This window comes from Hipposideros armiger, unplaced genomic scaffold, assembly GCF_001890085.2.
Source record: "Hipposideros armiger isolate ML-2016 unplaced genomic scaffold, ASM189008v1 scaffold_460, whole genome shotgun sequence".
Lineage (NCBI taxonomy): Eukaryota > Metazoa > Chordata > Mammalia > Chiroptera > Hipposideridae > Hipposideros > Hipposideros armiger.
In genome coordinates, this window is record NW_017731810.1 from 934,533 (window position 1) to 955,376 (window position 20,844).

Genomic DNA, 20,844 nt, shown 5'->3' on the forward strand with positions numbered 1-20,844 from the left:
GTCCAACTTGAGGATCACAAAGAAAGGGCGGGACACCCGAGAAGTGCTAAGCGGTGGCTGCGTTCCTCGAGTATTATTAACTTTTTGGATTCGAAGCCTCCCTCAGTCAAACTGAACAGACGGAAGCCCTGCGGTTAGCCCAAACCCTCAGAGAGATGGGGAGGACTGGGGATTCAAACTAGGCTTGACCCAGAATCCGGGGCTCTATGCCCACTGCACTATCCTCACATACATCCAACATTATCTTATCCTCACGGAAACAGGCTTAAGCAAGGGATTTACCTAAAAACTTCAGAGCTGTGATGTTGTTGGGATGAGAAATCAAGGAGGAGAGGAGACAGTTTCCCAAGAGGCAGTAGCCCTTGAACCTCAAATTTTGATAGTACAGGAGCCAGACCAACAAAGAAGGGAAGGGTGTTCCAGGCATAGGAAACAGCAGGTGGCAAGGGATGGGCGGTGGGGAGGCAGAGAGAAAGAGGGACTCCCCCTCCCTTCTATTTCTAAGAGGGGAAAATGTTTCAATCTTTGGGAACTGTACAGAACTATAAAAAAATACATTATCCCAGCTGCAACAACGTGTTAAATATAAAGCACTCTTCTGTTTTGCAATAGTGTAAAATCAGTAACTGTCTTTCTCCTGTCTTCATATGGTCCCACTGTTTCTTCCCTCGCTGCTTTAGAGTTCCTGTGGAATGTTGGGTAGACATCATCAATGTCCCAGAAGTAGAGGAAACTGCACCCTAGCTCACAAAGATGCTTCAAGACAGCTGTTTAAATAGGCATCTCTTTCCCTCCACCCTCAAAGGAAAAACATTAAATCACAGTTCACCGACACTGTCATACACTGTCAGTAGAAATTTAACTCTGTACTGCCAAGCAATTTGAGTTACTTTATTCTTTCATTTTTAAAGTGTCATGTACAGAATGTTAATGTAAATTTAAAAACATAATAAAATGAAAACCTGTGACTGTACCACCCAATTTATGAAACATTAACCTGTATTATTGAAGCTCCCTGCTTCTTCCCAAAAGTAATCACTACTCTGATTTTTAAAAATAATTGAAACTTGTCTTTATGGAATTACCATATAGGCCTAGACAATATACTATTTATTTTTACTTGGTTTTTAATTTAATAAAACTATTTCCATGCTATATTATACTGCTGCTTGTTTTCAATTAATTTTGTGTTTCTAGAATCCATCTGTTATATGTAGTTGTATTTTATTTTATCTGCCATGTAACATTCCATTATATGAACATACCATGATTTATATATCCACTTCCTATCACCAACGTTTCAATTCTTTCCTTTCTTCCCTCTCCCTTTATGTACATAGCTATGAATATTCTTGTACAATCACCTGAACCATGAACGAGAATATTTTTAGGGTAGAATTGTAGGTATGGAGGGTATATAAGAAACAAAGAGTTTTCCAAAAGTGTGCCAATATACACTCCCAGTAATATCTCCTCCATAAGCTTGAACAGAGGTCTTTCTTTATTTTCCCAAAGCACAGCCAAGACTAGGTTGCCATGTTTAAAATTTTTTTGAATGGAGAGAGAGATAATTCCAGCCATCAGGGAGTTTACAAACCTATCAAATCAGATTTAACTTGCACATTAACAATTTTAGACAAATTTTCAAAAGGGAGCAAAAAAGGGAAGGTACAGAACAAGATGTATAAGATCATACTATTTACATTTTAAGTACACACACACACACAATTTTGCATACTATCTGGATAGACACACCGACACTAATAACAATGATTGTTTCTGGGAAAAAACCATGGAGAACTGGGAGGGAAAGGGCATCAGGGGTTGGAGGAAGATTTACTTTTCATGGTATAGCTGTTAGTCCTATTTCACATTTTTTAAAAAACCATGTTGTGGCTACTTCTTAAAAAATTAAAATGTTCTGGTGGTAAGAAAAATGCAACATGCTTCATGTTTTTGAGCTCAAATTCAAATCTCTAAGATTATATATATATATATATATACACACACACACACACACACACACACACACACACATATATATATTTTAAGATTTTATTGGGAAATTGGGGGAGGGGAACAGCGCTGGGGAATCGGGGAACAGACAAGTTGCTGTCCTTTTGTTCTTCACTCTAGTTGTGGAGGATGTTGCTTCACTGGCCCATGTTGGTATGATCATTGCGCTCTTCCCGGCTGAGGCAGATCTGTTGCCGGCCACTGGACAGCAGCTCACGGTGGCTCTTGGCAGCTCACACCGGCTGCCAGCCACTCACAGTAGCTTATGGCAGCCCACTGCAGCTTCACTGCGGCCTAAGCCGATGCTGGCAACTCACTGGCAGCCCAGCTCCAGGTCGAGCTGTTGTTCACCATCTTAGCTGTAGAGGGCGCAGTGTCACTGGCCCACATGTGGGCTCTGAACCAGGGCCCTGCTGCTCAGAGCCAGGGTCCCAAGCCAACTCCTAACCAACGCGCCACTCGGCCGGCCCAAGATGGTATATTTTTTTAATGAGGCTATTTACAATTCAGTGAAATGATAATTACATTGATTTGTTGGAAAGAGGAGTCATACTCAGACAAACTTTCAAATTTTGGTCCAGCCTCTGCCACTAGCTAGCTGTGCAGTCTTAGGCAGGTCACGTATGGTTTGGGGCTGTTAGTTTGAGAGGGGAGAGGGCAGGGACTGGACTAAATGGCCTTTGGAATTCCTGAAGTCAGTAAGTCAGGAGTTGATTGGTCCATATCTATTTATTAGGTCTAAATTTATTATTGCTTAAAAACATTTATTAGATTAGAAACAATCGAAATGTCTATCAACTGGAACCAAGTTAAATTATGATACAGCCACTGAATGGAATAGTATGTGTTCATAAAAATGAATGAAAAAGCTCTTTAATAAAAATAAAATGAAAAGATCTCCGATACATGTTATGTGAAAAAAACAAGGTGCTGAACAGTATGTAAACACTGGACTATGTAAACACTTTACATAAACATGAATGACACATATTTAAAGTATATTATGTATAAGTGATTTATAAGAAACTAGTAACATTTTTAATGTCTATGAGTAGCACTGGGCTAAGGGCTGTAATGAGACTTCAGTATGTGCCATTTACGCTTTTAAAATATATTATCTAAACAAAGACTTAAATTTTAAAAATCTGATCTCTTTAAAAACTTTTCTTTTAAATCGTGGAAAAAATACGCCAGGAAAGTTGAGTGTTTTTAAAATACATAAATATCTATATTCATTAAGATGATTAAAGCTGTTCCTATTTTTCTAAGTGACCATCTTCTGCTTCTAGGCACTGTTGGTGGCAGCTGAGGGTCACTAACCACAGATCTTAAGAACCACATCTGGGCCAGCCGAGTGGCTCAGTTTGTTAAGAGTTGGCTTAAGAGCACGAGCTCGGAGCAACAGGGCCGCCGGTTCGATGGGCCAGTGACGCTGCGCCCGAGCTGAGCTCTCGCTGAGCTGCCAACAGGTGGCAGGATGGCTCAGCTGGTGTAACAACAAGATTGCCTGTTCAATGGTGGGCTATGCCCACCTGCAACTAAGACTGAACCCGGCACCTTGGGCTGGGCTGGTGCCCGGATGGCTCAGTGGATAGGGAGTGCGGTCTTATTAACAACAAGGCTGCTAGTTCGACTTCTGCACAAGGTGGTGGCACAAGGTGGTGGCTACGCCCACCCACAACAAAGATTGAACACAGTACCTTGAGCTTAGAGGCCAAGAGCTGCCGGTGATGGGAAGCCAGATGGTGACTGGCACCCTCCACAACTAAGATTGAAGAAAAGCAACTTGGCTGATCCCCTTCCCCAATTCCCCAACAAAATCTGTAAAAAAAAAAAAAAAAAAAAGAACCATTTCTATTTACCCAAGATAAAATCTAATCATATTAGTATTGATTAGCCAGGGAAAGATAAAAGGCTTTTCTGTAGGTTCCTGCAAACACGAGGGGGCACACACACACACACACACACACACACACACACACACACACACACACACCTCTACAATGTCCTTTGCACTTTTTGAGCACTTTGATCTGTAGTACATACATTAAAGTTCATTTTTCTCTAAGTTCCTAACCGTAGTTCTGGAGTTATTAAAACAACAGTGCTTACCTGCTGCATTTTACATATAGAAGCTCAACTGTTACATATATTATTACTTAAAAATATATGTATAAATTTCATGTGGCTTATACATTGCTGGTTTAGTCCAATTATTCTTTTTTTTTTAATTGTGGTAAAATTTAGCATCTTAACCATTTTTTAGTGTACGATTCAGTCATGTTAAGTACATTCACACTGTTGTATAACCACTCTCCGGAACTCTTTTCATCTGAAACTATAACTATTAAACAGCACCTCATTCTCCACTCTCCCCAGCCTCTAGTAACCGTCATTCTAATTTCTGTCTCTATGAACTTGATGCTCTGGAAATCTCACATAAGTGGAATTATACAGTATGTGTCCTGTGGTGACTGACTTATTTCATGTAACATAAAGAATTATTCTTTCTCCAAGTACTTGTAATACAAAGTCTTCTGGCTTCAGTTAATTTTCTAAAATTATAAATATAGAAATACTGGCACATAGGACAGAAAAGGGAAAGACATATAAAAACTGCTAAATTGGCCAAGTGGCTCAGTTGGTTAAGAGCTCACTCAAGAGTTTGAGCTCTGAGCAGCAGTGGTTTGAGTCCAGCCCGAGCTGAGCAGCTGCTGAGCTGCCAACAAGTAGCAGGATGGCTAAAAATCTGCTAAAAGTTTTCAAGTTTTAATCCAAAGTATTGTACTACCTAAAAGAAGGTACTTTTGCCTATAATCGGAAATTTAAAAAGGAAAGTACCCCTGTATTAGGGCATTCTTGCATAAATAATCCACTGATACAAAGCAGGATCATAAAAGGAGGGCAGTCCCAAATGAATTTTATTTTATTTGCATGAAAATATGCAATTAAATCAGATTTTAAGTCCCAGGGAAAAGGAGAAACTAAGATGATACTTAAATGAAATGAACATTATATAAATATAAATTGTAGCATGTTATCATGCATTGATTGTGTTGAGTTTTCTGATAGCTAGTGAGGTCACAAAATATCCTTAAATGCAAGGATTTGCACTTTCAAGTCCATTTCCATAGGAATTATATTTACTTACAACTTCACCCAGAGTACATGAGACACGATTTTCCATTTGGAACGCTAGAAGGCTTTCACAAGAGAAATCTATCTAAGAAAAAACCAACTTATTTTTAAAGAAAGTTCATCTGGAATGGCATAGTTTATTATGGCTTAGAAGTCCTGGCAATGATAACTTCATGATCTAAAGCTAGAAAACTCTCCCCAACACTGAAACACGTATACTTGGCAGAGGCAGTCTAGTATGTCTGTTGTTCTGAGTTGGTCAGGATTCCAGATGGAGGTTTCCAAAATGAGATTAATGTAAGTATTTGTGCTTTTATAAAGTTGGCACTTAAATGTGTAGAAACATTGGTGATTTCTGGAAAGAAAAAAGCAATTTTTACTTGAGGTGACATAGAGTGTAACAAAAACTTAAAGAGTTGTTGATTTTCATTCTCTCTGAAAGTAAGGTTTTAAATAAAGAAGTAACCCATTGACTAATGTAGAGTATTACAGCTCAAGTTATAATTAACAGTCTATAATGAAAAGGCTCATTAATAACTTTAACTTGGAAGGAAAGCTTATACTATACACTTATAACAAATTATATATCAGTTATACATCAATTCCAGCTCGTTTTGTGTGACATTCAGAAAATTACTTAACCTCTCAATTTCAAGTCTTCCAACTTTTCAATATGAAATCTAACTTCTGAAGTAAAGACAATAATGATACCTACCTCTGATTATTATGAGGGATGAAATACTGTTAAATTACTCAGTAGAGTGTATAGCATATTATAAACACCCAATAAACGTCAGCTATTATTGTTAATAAATGCTTCATATTGTGTATTGATTTAAAGATGATACAAAACGGGAATACAAAAGTAAATAAAACAAACACGAGTAAGATCCTCATGGTAGAGTAGAAAAGATACAGTTACTATATAAGAGGCAATGATTCATCTGAGGATCAAAATAAGATTTTTTTCTTTAAGTACCTCATGAACTATAGGGCAATTTTTTATTATTCTAGATCAGGGTTTCTCAGCTTCACACTGATGACACTTTGGGCTGGAGAATTTTATGCTGTGAGAGGCTGGTCTGTGCATTGTAGGATGCTTGGCAGCACCTCTGGCCTCTACCCACTAGATGCCAGTAGCACCCTCCCCACTCCGCGTGTTTGCATTACTTGTGGGCTATCGGTCTGAGCCTCCAAGTCCAAGCCTGGGCATCCGTTTCCACCCCTGCTCCCCCAATAGCACCCAGTGCCTGCCTGTCTGGCCAGTAGACTGCTTAGGGCCTGAGCATCACCACCTATTCACTGTAGATGCCACTATTGGGCCAGGCACCAAACAGTAGAATCTCAATCTGGGAGTCAGAGACTTGGCAAATCGCCTCTCCTCTCAGTCCAGCGGACAAGACAAGATGGCCACGTTCTCTAAGAGAATGGCACCCTCAGTGTCATTCTGAGTGTCACTGGTGCAGAGTGAAATACACTGTGTTGGCTGTAGGCCTGACCAGCCAGGCCCCTCTCCCTCTCCCTTGGGCCAGTGGCTTGTGGTCAGGTGCATGACTTCAGTTCATACAACTGAGGTCAAAGCAACTGCACAGCCTACCCCACACAAACAAGGGGAGCAGGAGTTTTCTCTCTTGTTATATAAGCAGCCACATAATAACCTTGATTTTGTTTTTGGCCCCCAGAGCTTACAATATAAATATCTTACCATTATATAGAGAAATGTGTTAAAACATTTGGTGTTTATTTTACCTGATATCACCTTTGGAGCAAAAAAAAAATGTTATGTACAAGTAAATAAACACATGAAAGTGCTTTCAAAGATGAATGCCCATGGAGTCTCCACTTCAGTTAGAAACTGTTGCTAACGTCTAAGGGATCTGTTTTCAGCTTAGAACTGGGAGAGATCTTGGCAGTTATTCTCTAATTATTGGCCTAATGCCATTACTTTATAACAGAGCCCACAGGTAGAATTAAGAACACAAAATACCCTGCTTAAAAAGCAGGTACTCAAAGGTCTCAGTGTCTCTCTCTCTCCCTCCCGCCCTCCTCCCCTCCAACTTCCAAGTTCCAAGCACCCTTGCCTATAGCATCATGCTATCATTTCCCAAATATGTCCCCAACAAGCCATGGACTTGTTACACCTTTCTGTTGATGCTTTTTCCTTCACATGCCTTCACATGGAATGATCTTCCCATCTTCTTCACCCAATGATCACCTACTTCAGGATCTAACTCCAAAACCCCTCGCCCATCCCACATCTGTATTCTGAAGGCACTCTGACTTAGACTTGTGTTATACCAAGTGTTAGCTATTCCTGTGTTGGTCTCCCTAGGTAAACAGTGGGTGTTTGGAGAACAGGGAAATCTCATTTACAATAGCTCTGAATCCCCAGTCCCTAACGTAATAAGGAATTAATTATTTAAAGGGCATCTCATGGCTCTCCCTGTCAAAAAATAATTCTTCCATTAAGAATTATTAGGTCGGGCCGGCCTAGTGGCTCTGAGCAACAGCATCACTGGTTCGATTCCCACATGGGCCAGTGATCTGTACCCGAGCTGAGCTGCTGCTGAGCTGCCAACAGGTGGCAGGATGGCTCAGCTGGTGAGAGCAGGTGCTCCTAACAACAAGGTTGTCAGTTTGACTCCCGCATGGGATGGTGGGCTGCGCCCCCCCCATCATCCCCCCCTCCCCCGCAACTCAGATTCACCACAGCACCTTGAGCTGAGCTGCTGACGGGCGTCCGAATGGCAACTGGACTTGGGGCTGAGCTAGCTGTGCCCTCCAAAACTAAGACTGAAGGACAACAACTTGGCTGTTCCCCTTCCCCATTCCCCAATAAAATCTTTAAAAAAAAAGAGAATTATTAGGTAGACAGCAGCCTACTCCTTTTCCTTCCTTGTATAAAATGTTCTCTTCATTAGAGCCACTACTTTGAGTTAGAGAACAAAGTCTATAAGCTTTCTGATGGCAAGGTCTGCATCCTTTCATCTTTCTAATGGTGTTTACCATTATTCCTGGCACCTAACAAGTGCTGAAGTCTCCTTCAAGAATTACAAGAATAATTATTTTCAACATATAAATTACCTGAAAGGACAGAATTAATGGGGAAAAATAATCTTTTTCAGTAATACTAAATCCTTTCCTTCTGGAATTATTACTGTTAGTGTTTTGCTTTTTTTATATATAGAAATAAACAAATCACTGAATATATTTCATTTTAGAGCACAAGTGTCCAAATTGTACAAAACCAAGAGCCAAAATGCTTGTCCCTACAGATTATCTCTGGAGCATGTATATACATTCTCTTAAAGGAGAATTGGAGAAAATTGTAAGGAAATGAAGTTTGACTTTCACTTAGTATTCAGTTGTATCACACACTGGAAATGAAACCAACCAATATGAAATAAGGATGAATATCTTCTTGGATAATACGTTGGTACATAAGCAACAAGGAACATAGCATAATCTCCAAAGTATTGCTATGTCCCATACTCTTCCCTCCTGCCTGCTAAACAGCAGATAGCTTATGCAACAGGATTAGAGAGAAAGACCAGGAAAGTGATCCTCACCAATGTATACTAGTACGAAAGCACTTAATGTGCAGAGAAGCAGGATCACCAAATTTGACATTCACATGGTCTTTTGTACCTTTCTAATTGTCAGGGGTTTGGAGAGTTAAGTAGAATTCAGCCTCAATGGCCTTAACCATAAAGTTCATCAAATAGGTTAGCACAAAGGGTCCTGTGATTTAGTAGAAAGCTCATGTAATTTAGTAGAAATAATCCAATGTTTTCTAAATTTCAGAATCAGTTCAAATTTTATCTACACAATTAACTTTTGCCTTTAAGTTGAGTCACGCAGTGTTTTTTTTTAATTTTAATATATTTCAAAAAGCAACCATCACTATTGTAAACAGGAAAACCAGTGTTACTTGGCATAAATAGACATTAATGCATTGAAATGACTTTGTTAACACAAATGGTATTAAATCCTAGCTGGGTTCACTTGTTGCCTACCAAAACATTAAACGTGGTAGGGATCACTACCCCCCAAAACTGAGGACATTCTCCTTGATACAGTCACAACGATTTTGAAAAAATTGAAAAGGGGGTAACTTTCCCACTGAAGGGCTCATTGCTTTAATCCTATGTGTACCATCTGAAGCCGTTTTATTTCAGAAACATTGCAGTTCCCCTCGCCTCCACACCTTAGAGCTCCCAGAAGACAAGTAATTACAACCCTCTCCAGACTAGATCTAAATAAAAGAAACTGATCACACTAGTAGATCTGGTAGAGCGGGTAAAACCTTACAACTCAGGGCAGTAGGTTTCAAAAACCCACCAAAGTTCCAGAGATCTAATTACTGAAGGAAAAGGTCACCCTACCTCCATTAACTTAATTTTTTTGAACAGGCGGGATTGAGGAAAGAACCAGAACACAGACCTGGAAACGATCTAGGAATGCTGTAGGTGAAGATTCCTCCCAAGGCACTTACTTGGCAGAGGTGCGACGACCCCTTGGATGGCTGGGGTCTGGCTCTGTACTAGAGAGGGCAACTGTTCTTCGCTGAGGTGGGGGTGGATGCACCCTCAGGGGACACTGATTGCTGGACCCCAGTAGCTGCAGCTGGGGACTCAGGCAGTGGGGACATGGTGTCAGGGACTTCCTGACTTAGCTCCTGGCCCGTTGGTGGCACAGTCTTGAAAGCCTGAGCAACTGGTTTCTTAAGAATCTCCTGGGCAGATGAAGACTGGCTGAGAGCAATCTCTTGGACTAAAGCACTGCTCTGGGGAGCCTGTTGAGTGTCACACAGGGCCTGAATGTCCTGGACAGCCGAGGTGACCCTCAGGTCCACAGGTTGGGTCTGAAAAGATGGGGCTGACAAAAGCTGGGTCAGGGTGACCGGGGTGGCCAGAGTCTGGGAAACCTGAGCAGGTTGAGGCTGCGTTTGAGAGGCTGGAGAAAGATGCTGGAAATTCCTCTCTGAGGCTACAGGGAGGTGGCTCTGTGCAGCCACAGACACCAGGGAGTGGCTTTGAGAGGCCACAAGCACCGGGGAGTGGTCCCGTGAGGCCACCATAGCTGTGGTCTGGCTCTGAGAGGCCAGCGTGTCCAGAGGCTGACCTGCAGGGGACAAGGGGACAGCAGTCAGGCTTGTAGTGGCAGGAATGGCTGGAGGTCGGCTCGTAGAGGCCAAGGAAACTACAGGCACGCCCTTGGAAGTAAGACTAGTTAGGGGTTGACTGGCAGGGGCCAAGGGGACCACAGAGGTGAGGTTGGCTGGGGGCAGAGGCTGGTCCAGGGGAGACGACGTGAACTCAGGCGGCACCAAATGGGTCGATGGCCCTTCCACAAACCTCAGCACACAAGCCTGGCAGCACGGGGACCAGATTCAGGGCCTGGGGCACAACCTCCTTCTGAGCTTTGGATAGCTTCTGCTTTGGGGCCCAGATGCTCGCTGCTCAAGTCTTCAGAATCGCTCTTCTTTTTGACAAGTTGAATTATGCCTTCGTCCTGGCCCTCCTTTGCTAGCTGTTTTTCTACCTGGCCCGAGACGGTCATACCCAGAGCATTGCTTTGGAGGAGTTGCCTGCGGTGCCACCCTGGCCAGATCTGCCTAAAGGTGTCGGGCACGTTGCAGAGCCTGAAAGAAAAGCGCTGGTCGACGGTCTGGCTTAGAGCGTCCGCCATGGCGGCGGAGGGCACGTGCAAGGGCCTCTTCAAGGCCTCTTCGGGAGTCAGTTCGATGTTGCTGGTGTACCATGAGACCCACCAGAGGAGGCTGATGAAGATGATGATGGAACCCACGTACAGCAGCAGGTCGCAGTAGGGCAGGTCAGTGAACACCCCGGTGAGCAGCACCGTCGCGCCCACAGTGTCGAAGACGATGCCCAGCCAAAAGAAATGCCGGCAACGGCCCAGGACCTTCCGCTTTCTGGTGTTGGCGACAGAGTTTCTTGAAAGTTCCATGACCTCCCACTGTCGCCGGCGCCAAGCCCGCTAAGGCGACCAGCGGAGCGGCGCAGCCAACGGCCGACTTGCGGCCGCTGGGTCCCCATGGCAACGCGCCAGGCGGGTGAGCCGCGTAGGGGGCGGGGCCAGTGGGGTAGAGCGCGAGGCCGCCTCTCACCTGCCCGGAGGATAAACGGCACCGCCCAGGAGAATGGCGCATGCGCGGCCGCCTCCTCCGCATGCGCAGTGTGCCTTCTCCGTGCGTCTCTCGCGTGTTGGCTGCGTGCACGCCGGTTGGGACCCTCGGGCGCCGCACGTGGAGAATTGAACACTCGGTGCTTTGGTCTGTGTCCCCGCCAGCATTCCTCTGCCCGCGCCCGGGCCTTCCGCCACGAGTGCGAGATCCTGAAGGAGAGCAAAGGGCAAGGACCTTCTTCTAGTAACTTCCCCCTGTCAGCCGGGAGTACAGCTTGCCCTCAGAAGGTGCTGCCGCTTTTTGAGGCGTTTCCTTTGTGTAGGTGAATAAGTGGCTAGATTAGGGTCTGTTGTTAAAGATTTGAATTCCATTTTTATCTTTTTGCCCAGTAGTGACTGGACCATTTCATACTTCTGCTACTTAATAGCCGACCTAGAGGCGAATTCTTCTGAGGGTTTTCCTGCCCTTTCCAAGTTCTTCCCTTTGATTATCATTTTTGTTGACTGGTTTGCCCAGTCCCTTGGGAATACTTAAATGATTGCTTTCCCCACTGTTTCCAACAGAGTAAGATAGGAAGATTGTGTCAACCATAGAAAAACTGGAGCCTAAAAACGACAATCGCTTAAATGTGAGCTCATTTTTAAGCTTGGGAGTCGGGCTAGGGCGCGGGAAAATTAAGACCAGTTATTCAGGTTACACTATTAATGGAAAGCGGTAAGCAAGTATTGGCCCTTAGTTCCTCAATTGCTAAAGGTGGAGTTTTTTTTTTTAATAACCTTTTTAAGTTTTAGAATAGACTTAGACTTACAGGAAAATTGTAAAGATAGTTTAGAGTTCCTCTATACCCCGAAACACCAAGTATCCGCACTTTGTTGTCTTTTAAATTTATTACAAAGCTCCTCACTTCTTTTTATAGGTGTTTCTACAAGCTTAGGAAGCAATGGTTCATGAACTTGAACCAATCAGTAAGACTGCTTCTGAACCTGAATACCCCTGAAGGATGCTAAAGGGGTACCTGACGGTCACAAGATAAAACATGGTCCATCGTCCTACAATGTCAGTTGTCCTTGATAGTAAGTACTTTAAAACGTTAATATTATAAAGACAAACATAGATTATGGGATAGACGCGGAAGTTTTGGGCTGAATACCCAAGATACGTGTTTATTTCCTGTGCGTTATTCAGGAATATTAATGTGCCACGGTCTACACCATGGGTATAAACATGATACATCTTGCAGAAACCTCAGCTTCTAGTGGTAAGAAACCTGAGAAATTTTCATATTAAATATTTATTTTTATTATATATTTATATCTTTTACTGTGATTTAATACATTACAATAAGCATGGCGATATTATGGAGTAGAGTAGAAAATCCATATACATTTAGTATAATAGAAGACGCAGCTTTGAGCTGTATCTCCAGGATAGGGGCTTGCTTGCTTTTGACATCAGGGATACTTCATTAGAAAAAAAATTTTTTTTTTAAAAGATTTTTATTGGGGAATTGGGGAGGGCAATAGTGTTGGGGAATTGGGAAAAGGGAACATTGTGTTTTTCCAGGCCCCATCAGCTCCAAGTCAAGTTGTTGTCCATCAATCTTCGTTGTGGAGGGTGCAAGCTCAGCTCTAAGTCCAGTCGCCGCTTTCAATCTAGTTTGGGGGTTGGGGGTGTAGCCCACCATCCCGTGTTGCAGACTGAGCCATCTGGCCGCGTGTCGGCAGCTTGTGGCTGCTCAGCTCAAGGTGCCATGTTCAATCTTAGCGGGAGGCGCAGCGCACCATCCCATACAGGTGTCGAACCAGCAGCCTTGTTGGTCAGAGAGCGTGCTCTCACCAGCTCAGCAGCAGGTCAGCTCAGGTGCAGCTCATTGGACCATGTGGGAGTCGAACTGGCAATCCTGTTGCTCAGAGCTCGCGCTCTTAACCAACTTAGCCACTCGGAAGACCCCTTAGAAAATTTCCTTTGAGAAGTACTAATAAACTTCTTTATTTTTTGGGGGGAAATAAAACAATCCTGCCAACAAAAGACCTCTTTATGCCAATATAAAAGAGGGAAAGAACACTAGTAAGCATCAATAGATTTATACGCATGTAGGGTAGCTAGCCTGAAATCTTTGTGTTACCTTCGTGGTATCAGGATATGTCTCCTGAAAGAGGTGCCCCTTGATTTTGGGACCGACTTGGTGCCCTGTCAATAGTGAGTTAAAGCTTTCTTCTTGTAGCCCTGTTTTGCTAAACCTTCTCTGGAGACATATTTCTCAATTAGCAAGCACTGAACCTTTCTTTTTTCTGGACTGTTCCCATGAGTTTTTTGTTCTTTCCTTTCTTATATAATATTTTATAAAAGTATTCATTTATTGAGAGATTTGATGGCTCCAAATCTTAGCATGCTAAAGTATTTCTTTACAGACTTAGGATTGTTTCTGGGGAAAAATCCTGCTACAAATTTAGAGAAAGGGAAACACATTCAGTTAGAAAGTGAATATACAAAGTATTGGGACCCTCCAGGAGAGTAAGTAGGGGATACGGCCAGAGCCCAGAGAAGTCATATTTGATCCATGGGTGAAAGAAAATGCATATAAGTACATACATACTCTTATTAATGTTTTTAATGGTTAATTTTCGTACAATGTTAAAGTAGTTGAAAAAAGTTTGGAAAATTGAAAAATAGGTGTATTAAAATTCAACAACAATATTTTAAGTTTAAAATATAATATTTATACCAAAACCAGAATTTATTACAATTTTATATTCCTGGTTTTAATGGAGGCAATTATCAATAATATTTTAAAAATATACTTCTTGAGGGGCCGGCCGAGTGGCTCAGTTGGTTAAGAGCTCGCTCAAGAGTTTGAGCTCTGAGCAACAGCGGTTCGAGTCCAGCCCGAGCTGAGCAGNCCGGCCGAGTGGCTCAGTTGGTTAAGAGCTCGCTCAAGAGTTTGAGCTCTGAGCAACAGCGGTTCGAGTCCAGCCCGAGCTGAGCAGTCGCTGAGGAGCCAACAGGTAGAAGGATGACTCAGCAAAAAAAAAAAAAAAAAAATGTGAGTAAAAATATACTTCTTTGTGTATCTTTTTTTCAGTAGACAGAATTGCCATGTTTTACAATTTTAATTTTTAATTACTTTAAACATATTGAAACATCATTCATAAGACCCCAGCATTGTGACTGGTATTGTTAAAAAAGAAAACATGAAGTCCATTTCCAAATTTAGATAAGATTACACTAAGCAAAATTCGTGAATCCATTTTAGATCAGAAAACGATGATGATTTTTAAAATATGAATTGTTGATGTTGCATGCTGCCTAAAAATAATTGAAGATGAAATTTCAGACTTAAATTGTCAGAATATTTGAGAGCTAAGTCAGTGGTTGCTTATTATAAATCAGATGTATTCATTGAAAACAATTTTTTCACTAACTAAAATCTGACGACTGTAACTTTTTTATATTTTCATTTCAAAGGTGAAATGAGAATGTCTATAATATTCTAACATTTTTAAGTATGCCTGTTTTTCATAATAATTGATCATTTAATCTAGTGATTCATACTTTTCCATTTTCTTTACTTTTTTGTTTACTTTCTAATTCATATGTCCTGCTGAAGTTTTACATACATCACACATAGTTGCAAAATTACTTTCCTTTGTTGTAATCAAGGGAATAGGCCTTCAAGTAAGCATGAAGCTTTATATTGGGTTGTCGGAAAAGTCATGACGCATTTTTGCAACGAAAAACATAAAAAAAATACGTCATGACTTTTCCGAAAACCCAATATATTGTCAGGCTTTTGCATTGGAAGATTTTATGGTCTTTTAACACTTGATTCAAAACATCATCCTACACTGATACGTTGCATAAAAATGTTCGATCTATTTGCACCAAGATGCTTTTGATTTTATCATATTATGTTTCCTATTTGATATTATTTATTTATTTATTTTTTTAAAGATTTTTTATTGGGGAATTGGGGGAGGGGAACAGCGCTGGGGAATCGGGGGAAGGGGAACAGACAAGTTGCTGTTGTTTTTTGTTCTTCAGTCTAGTTGTGGAGGATGTTGCTTCACTGGCCCAAGTTGGCACCATCATTGCGCTCTTCCCGGGCGAGGCAGATCAGTTGCCGGCTTCTGGACGGCCGCTCACGCTGGCTGCTGGCTACAGACGGTAGCTTATGGCAACCCACTGAAGCAGGGGCTGCAGCCTACGCCATCGCAGGCGACTCACGGCAGCCCAGCTCCAGGTTGAGCTGTTGTTCAGCATCTTAGCTGTAGAGGGCAGTGTCACTGGCCCTCATATGTGGGATCCAAACCGGGGCCCTCTGGCGTCCCAAGCCAGCTCTTAACCATCGCGCCACTCGGCCGGCCCCCTGATATTATTAATATATATAATTATTGGGTGAATGGTAATTTGTGTGGGAAATGCCCTGATTACATCTGATCTTGACGTCCATTGGGTATCCTTATGTGTCTGTAATGTTTTTGAACAGACATGAGAATAGCACATCAGATCGTTGAATGTGCAAAAAACAATTTTTTTAAGTTCTTTATAAAATATTTTAAATGGTTATTATATTTGAATTCATAGACACAGAAGTTTTGCATATAAAATTATGAGCAGAGCTAGGCACAAATGTCGATTCGGGGGAAAGAGATGATAGTTTCTATCCTTTTATACACCTGCCATAGTTGCTGCATTATCATTTTTCTGGCTATGAGCATCTGTATGTTAATATCTTTTTCCAGTTAATAATTTCCTAAGCTTATTATATGGAAAATTTTTTTCACTTCAATAAAATCAATACATCTTTCTCCTGTTGTTACGATAGTACCCTTACTGTGATCATATCTTTTAATCTGACACATTTGTTTATGATAGGTTATATTTTACAATCAAAAGTAGGGAAGGGTGTTTTCCTTCTTATGTTGTCAATTGTATTTCAGGTCTAATGAGATTTCCTACTAACATTATAAATTCCTTTTAAATTCTATTACACAAATAAGGCACAGATTCCTGTCTATCATCAGCTATATCAGCTTTATTATAAGGTATAAATTCATCTAAATCTGGAAAGATTCTAGGGTTTAGTCTTCTAATGCTTTCTTGTGATCCTTTAAGACGTATACTTTTTGCGTGAAACTACAGCGTCTAACATCACTGGCAAAATCTTCTGCCTTTTTATTCTCTGATTTTATCACTCTCTGCTGAGCATCATCTAGTAAACTATCAACAGTTTGAGTATTTTTAAACTCTTCTGCTTTAGAAAACATCATGATGAAATATTGAATCTTTGAGGCCATAAGTTCTGTTTACATTCTTACAATCTTTGAAAAAATTTTTGACTTGCTAATATTTGATTCTGTTGAATTACTGCCTACAAAATAACACATAGGAACAACATAAAGACAAAGATTCTTTGGAATAAGAGAGTCAGTAAAAATGAATCAACTGGCCTCTAAATTTTTTTTTTAAACTAGTTTTTTGAAATGTTCAGCTATCATGTGAAATGGTTTCTCAGAAATCTGAATCTATCCCTAGCCTAGGGTCACCAGCTTTTTAGAGAAACTATTGCAGGACACAGACCAAAAAACTATTTTCTAATGTACAATAGATAATTATACACTTTCGTGTTTTGTTTTTAACACCAGAATGTATAATGTAGGCATTTTAAAGTAAGTATATATTTTTATTATTTATTTTTTTGTAACAAATATGCTATTATTTAAACAAAACAACAGTAGAACTAGTTAACAGTGGTAGGAAACCTTTGTAAATTTAGAGTCTAAAAATTAGGGGGTTCTAGTATAGGCCCAGAAAATTATAATTCTTCAACTTTTGGGGCTCAGTGGAAGAAGTTTATAAATGGCCATCTTTTATGGACTGGAACAACCACATTCTCTTTTACTTATTCCAGCTTTTTCAAAAAAATAATTGTCCAAAAGAAAAACACTGTATTCTGGTCTCTGGAGTGTTTTCTGTTTGTCCATTTTTAGTTTAGGCGTGAGACAGTCATGTTTTTCATTTGTATTACGATAATGTCCTCAGTAGTGAGAGGTATCCCCAATACAAGGGTCTATTCCAAGATTATACCCCCTTTTAAAATAAAATTTGTCAGTCCGATTTTTCATGAAACGTTGTGTAGTTCTTAGACGTTTCCATAAGCTCTTTACACACTAAGATAAATTTTCTTACATCACTAAAAGGTTTATGACAATAGTAACAGTTTCACTTGAGTGCTTTCTGTGCATCAGGTACTATACTCACTAGCCTCTTTATTTGCATTGTCTTTTAATTCTCACAACAGTCCTGTGAAATAGGTTCTCTTATTGTCTGTGTTTCATGGTTGAAGAAATTGAGAAACGGAGACCAATTTGTTCAAGGTCTTACAGCCACTAGGTTACAAATCAGTATGCAATACAGAATAGTGTAGTGGACTGGAAGTCGGGAGATACCGCTTCTAGACCTACTATGTGAAGAGTGCTGTGATTCCAGATGCATTGGAGCAGAGTGCTTAGAAATAGCCTAAGATGGGAAGAGACACAAGGTGCCAAATTTGTGTTGCAGGTGCTGGAACAAAGGTACGTATATATACAAGGCACAGTGGAGCAAGTCAGTGGTAAACAAAGTGCATAGACGTGGAACTCTTAAGTTCTAAGCATAAATAATGGGGGAATGGAGAGCCTGCATGGGGAATGGGTCTTTCAGCAAAGGAGGGCAGTTGTGTGAGCAAGGGAGAATGAAAACACTGGCATATTAAGGAAACTGCCAGTCAGTTTGGTTGATGTGGGGCCTGTGAATTTGGGGAGAGTGCTAGAGAAGTGGGGTGGAGACACAAGTGGGAGATGAGGCTAGAAGGGTTTTAGTTGTCAAGGGGTTTATGACATGATATAGAGGTTAGACTTTTGTGAGTAGGGGAAAACCACAGAAAGGCCCTGAGCCAGCAAATGATATGGTCATATTTACAGTTTTTGGGCTTTCCCTGTTAGGTGGATTGAAGACAGCAAGCCTGTCACGAGGGATACCAGTTAATTAAGATTCATGCAGTATTTCAGGAGACAGGTGTTAAGAATACAGCTGAGGCAGCAGTAGTGGGATGTAGAATTAATTCCGGACCCCCCAAAAAAGTGTTAAGAAAGTAGAATTGACAAGGGACGTCTGAGGGAGCTTCTATTAACGGGTCATGGCCTGCAGGTTAAGACAGCACTGTCCTGAGGTTTTCTCTAGCCCAGTGGCTTTTATAGTCTGAAGTTTTACAGTGGGCTCTTTAAATCACAGGCTTGAAACCTCTGTGAAGTTGGGGGACCAGCATTTATCTTGTTAATCATTGTATTCTTGCTGAAGGATCCTGGAACAGATGTTAAAATAGCTATTACAGACCCAAAATTAAACTATGTCCTTTGACTCATAGTGAAATTCTGTCATCAGATGTGAGAAGAAAATTCAAGTTACCTTGCCTAACAGACAAAACTTTTTAAGGTTTGAAAGGTTAAAAGAATACCATATCAAAAGTTTTGTGAAGAGCTGCTAAAGGTTTAACACTATGTGAAATGATTTTCAAATTCTTCAAGTTGGACAAAGCTTAAAGAAATTATACCTGTGTTTTTCAATGTTTTTTAGCCACATGATTTTTTTTTTTTTAAGATTTTATTGGGGAATTGGGGAAGGGGAACAGTGTTGGGGAATTGGGGGAGGGGAGCAGCCAAGTTGTCCTTCAGTCTTAGTTGTGGATGGTGCAGCTAGCTCAGCTCCAAGTCCAGTCGCCATCCGGCTACATATCAGCAGCTCGCAGCCGCTCAGCTCAAGGTGCCGTGTTCAATCTTAGTTGTGGGTGGGCTTAGCACACCATGGGAGTCGAACTGGCAACCTTGTTAGGAGCACATGTTCTCGCCAGCTGAGCCATCCTGCCACCTATTTGCAGCTCAGCAGCAGCTCAGCTCGGGTGCAGCTCACTGGCCCATGTGGGAATCGAACCAGCGACCCTGTTGCTCAGAGCTCGTGCTTTTAACCAACTGAGCCATTTGGCCGGGCCCCACATGATGTTTTTGAGTAAGTTATTTTTATGAAATAAATGCTTGCTTTACTTATCTGATAGTAAAAAGTAGTTTTTATAAGAGCACAGATCAAAACCTTTCAAACCAAACAGCACGACCAGTAGTGTGTATTGTTAAAAAGCAATGGCATATCAGCTCTTTTATATGAGGTGGGGTCTTCATTAGATAATTATAACAACATACTTTTTCATGGAAAACTATTTTCACACTTCAAATTGTCCCCCCCCCCCCGCCTTATGTCAATAATATAATTATTCAGGTATTGGCCAAGAAGGAATTTATTAACCAGAGGAAATATGAGCAACTACTCATTAACTGTCCATGATAGCACTGTGTTTAAATTTTGGATAATGATAGATTTAATTGATAATGCCTTTTAGTTGGGAGCCATTGGTCTCTCTTTTGTTTTACCTACTGACATCTTGATAATATTGAGTCTTCCTATTCATGAACATGGAATATCGCTCCCTTTATTTAGTACTTCTTGGATTTGTTCATCATTTTTCATCATATAGATGCTGTACATAGTTTGTAAGATTTATACCTATGTACTTCATTTTGGGAGTGCTAATATAAATGGTATTGAATTTTTAATTTCAAATTCTACTTGTTCATCCCTGATACACAGGAAAGCAATTGACTTTTGTATATTAACTTTGTATCCTCCAACCTCACTATAATCGCTTATTACTTCCAGGAATTTCTACATTGACAATCATGTCATTTGTAAAAGAAGACAGTTTTATTTCTTCCTTCCCTATTAGTATACCTGTTATTTCCTCCCCTTGTCATAGTGCATTAGTGTCTTAGTCCTTTTGGGGTGCAATAACAAGTTATCATAAACTGGGTGTCTTTTTTTTTTTTAAAGATTTTTATTGGGGAATTGGGGGGATGGGAACAGTGTTGGGGAATCGGGGGAAGAGGAACAGACAAGTTGCTGTCCTTTTGTTCTTCAGTCTAGGTATGGAGGACGTTGCTTCACTGGCCCATGTTGGTATTATCATTGCGCTCTTCCCGGATGAGGCAGTCGGTTGCTGGCCTCTGGACGGCTGCTCACGGCAGCGCTTGGCAGCTCACACTGGCTGCTGGCCGCTCACGTTGGCTGCCGGCCACACATGGTAGCTTATGGCAGCCCGCTGCAGCGGGGGCTGCAGCCTATGCCGTTGCCAGCGGACTCATGGCAGCCCAGCTCCAGGTCGAGCTGTTGTTCACCATCTTAGCTGTAGAGGGCAGTGTCACTGACCCTCATGTGGGATCAGAACCGGGGCCCTGCTGCTCAGAGCTGATGTCCCAAGCCAGCTCTTAACCAATGCGCCATTCGTCCGGCCCTAGTTGTAGATTTTTTTTTTTTTTTAAAGATTTTTATTGGGGAATTAGGGGATGGGAACGGCGCTAGAGCATTGGGGGAAGGGGAACAGACAAGTTGCTGTCCTTTTGTTCTTCAGTCTAGTTGTGGAGGATGTTGCTTCACTGGCCCAAGTTGGCACCATCATT

The 20,844-nt window shown here is 41.4% G+C and overlaps 1 protein-coding gene across 2 annotated transcripts in view; it reads left to right on the plus strand.

The window, feature by feature from the left end:
• The first annotated feature begins 11,379 nt into the window (after positions 1 to 11,379).
• The window catches only part of LOC109395252 (group 10 secretory phospholipase A2-like), a 24,811-nt gene continuing 15,346 nt past the window's right edge, over positions 11,380 to 20,844 (plus strand). The window contains exons 1-2 of one of the 2 annotated variants that reach the window (XM_019666116.1): positions 11,380 to 11,589; positions 12,219 to 12,375. In XM_019666116.1, the coding sequence (XP_019521661.1) occupies positions 12,339 to 12,375 (37 nt within the window). In that variant the 5' untranslated portion in view covers positions 11,380 to 11,589; positions 12,219 to 12,338. Of the gene's footprint in view, positions 11,590 to 12,218; positions 12,376 to 12,487; positions 12,561 to 20,844 lie in introns of those variants that run through there. The other variant, XM_019666117.1, reaches the window with a different exon arrangement.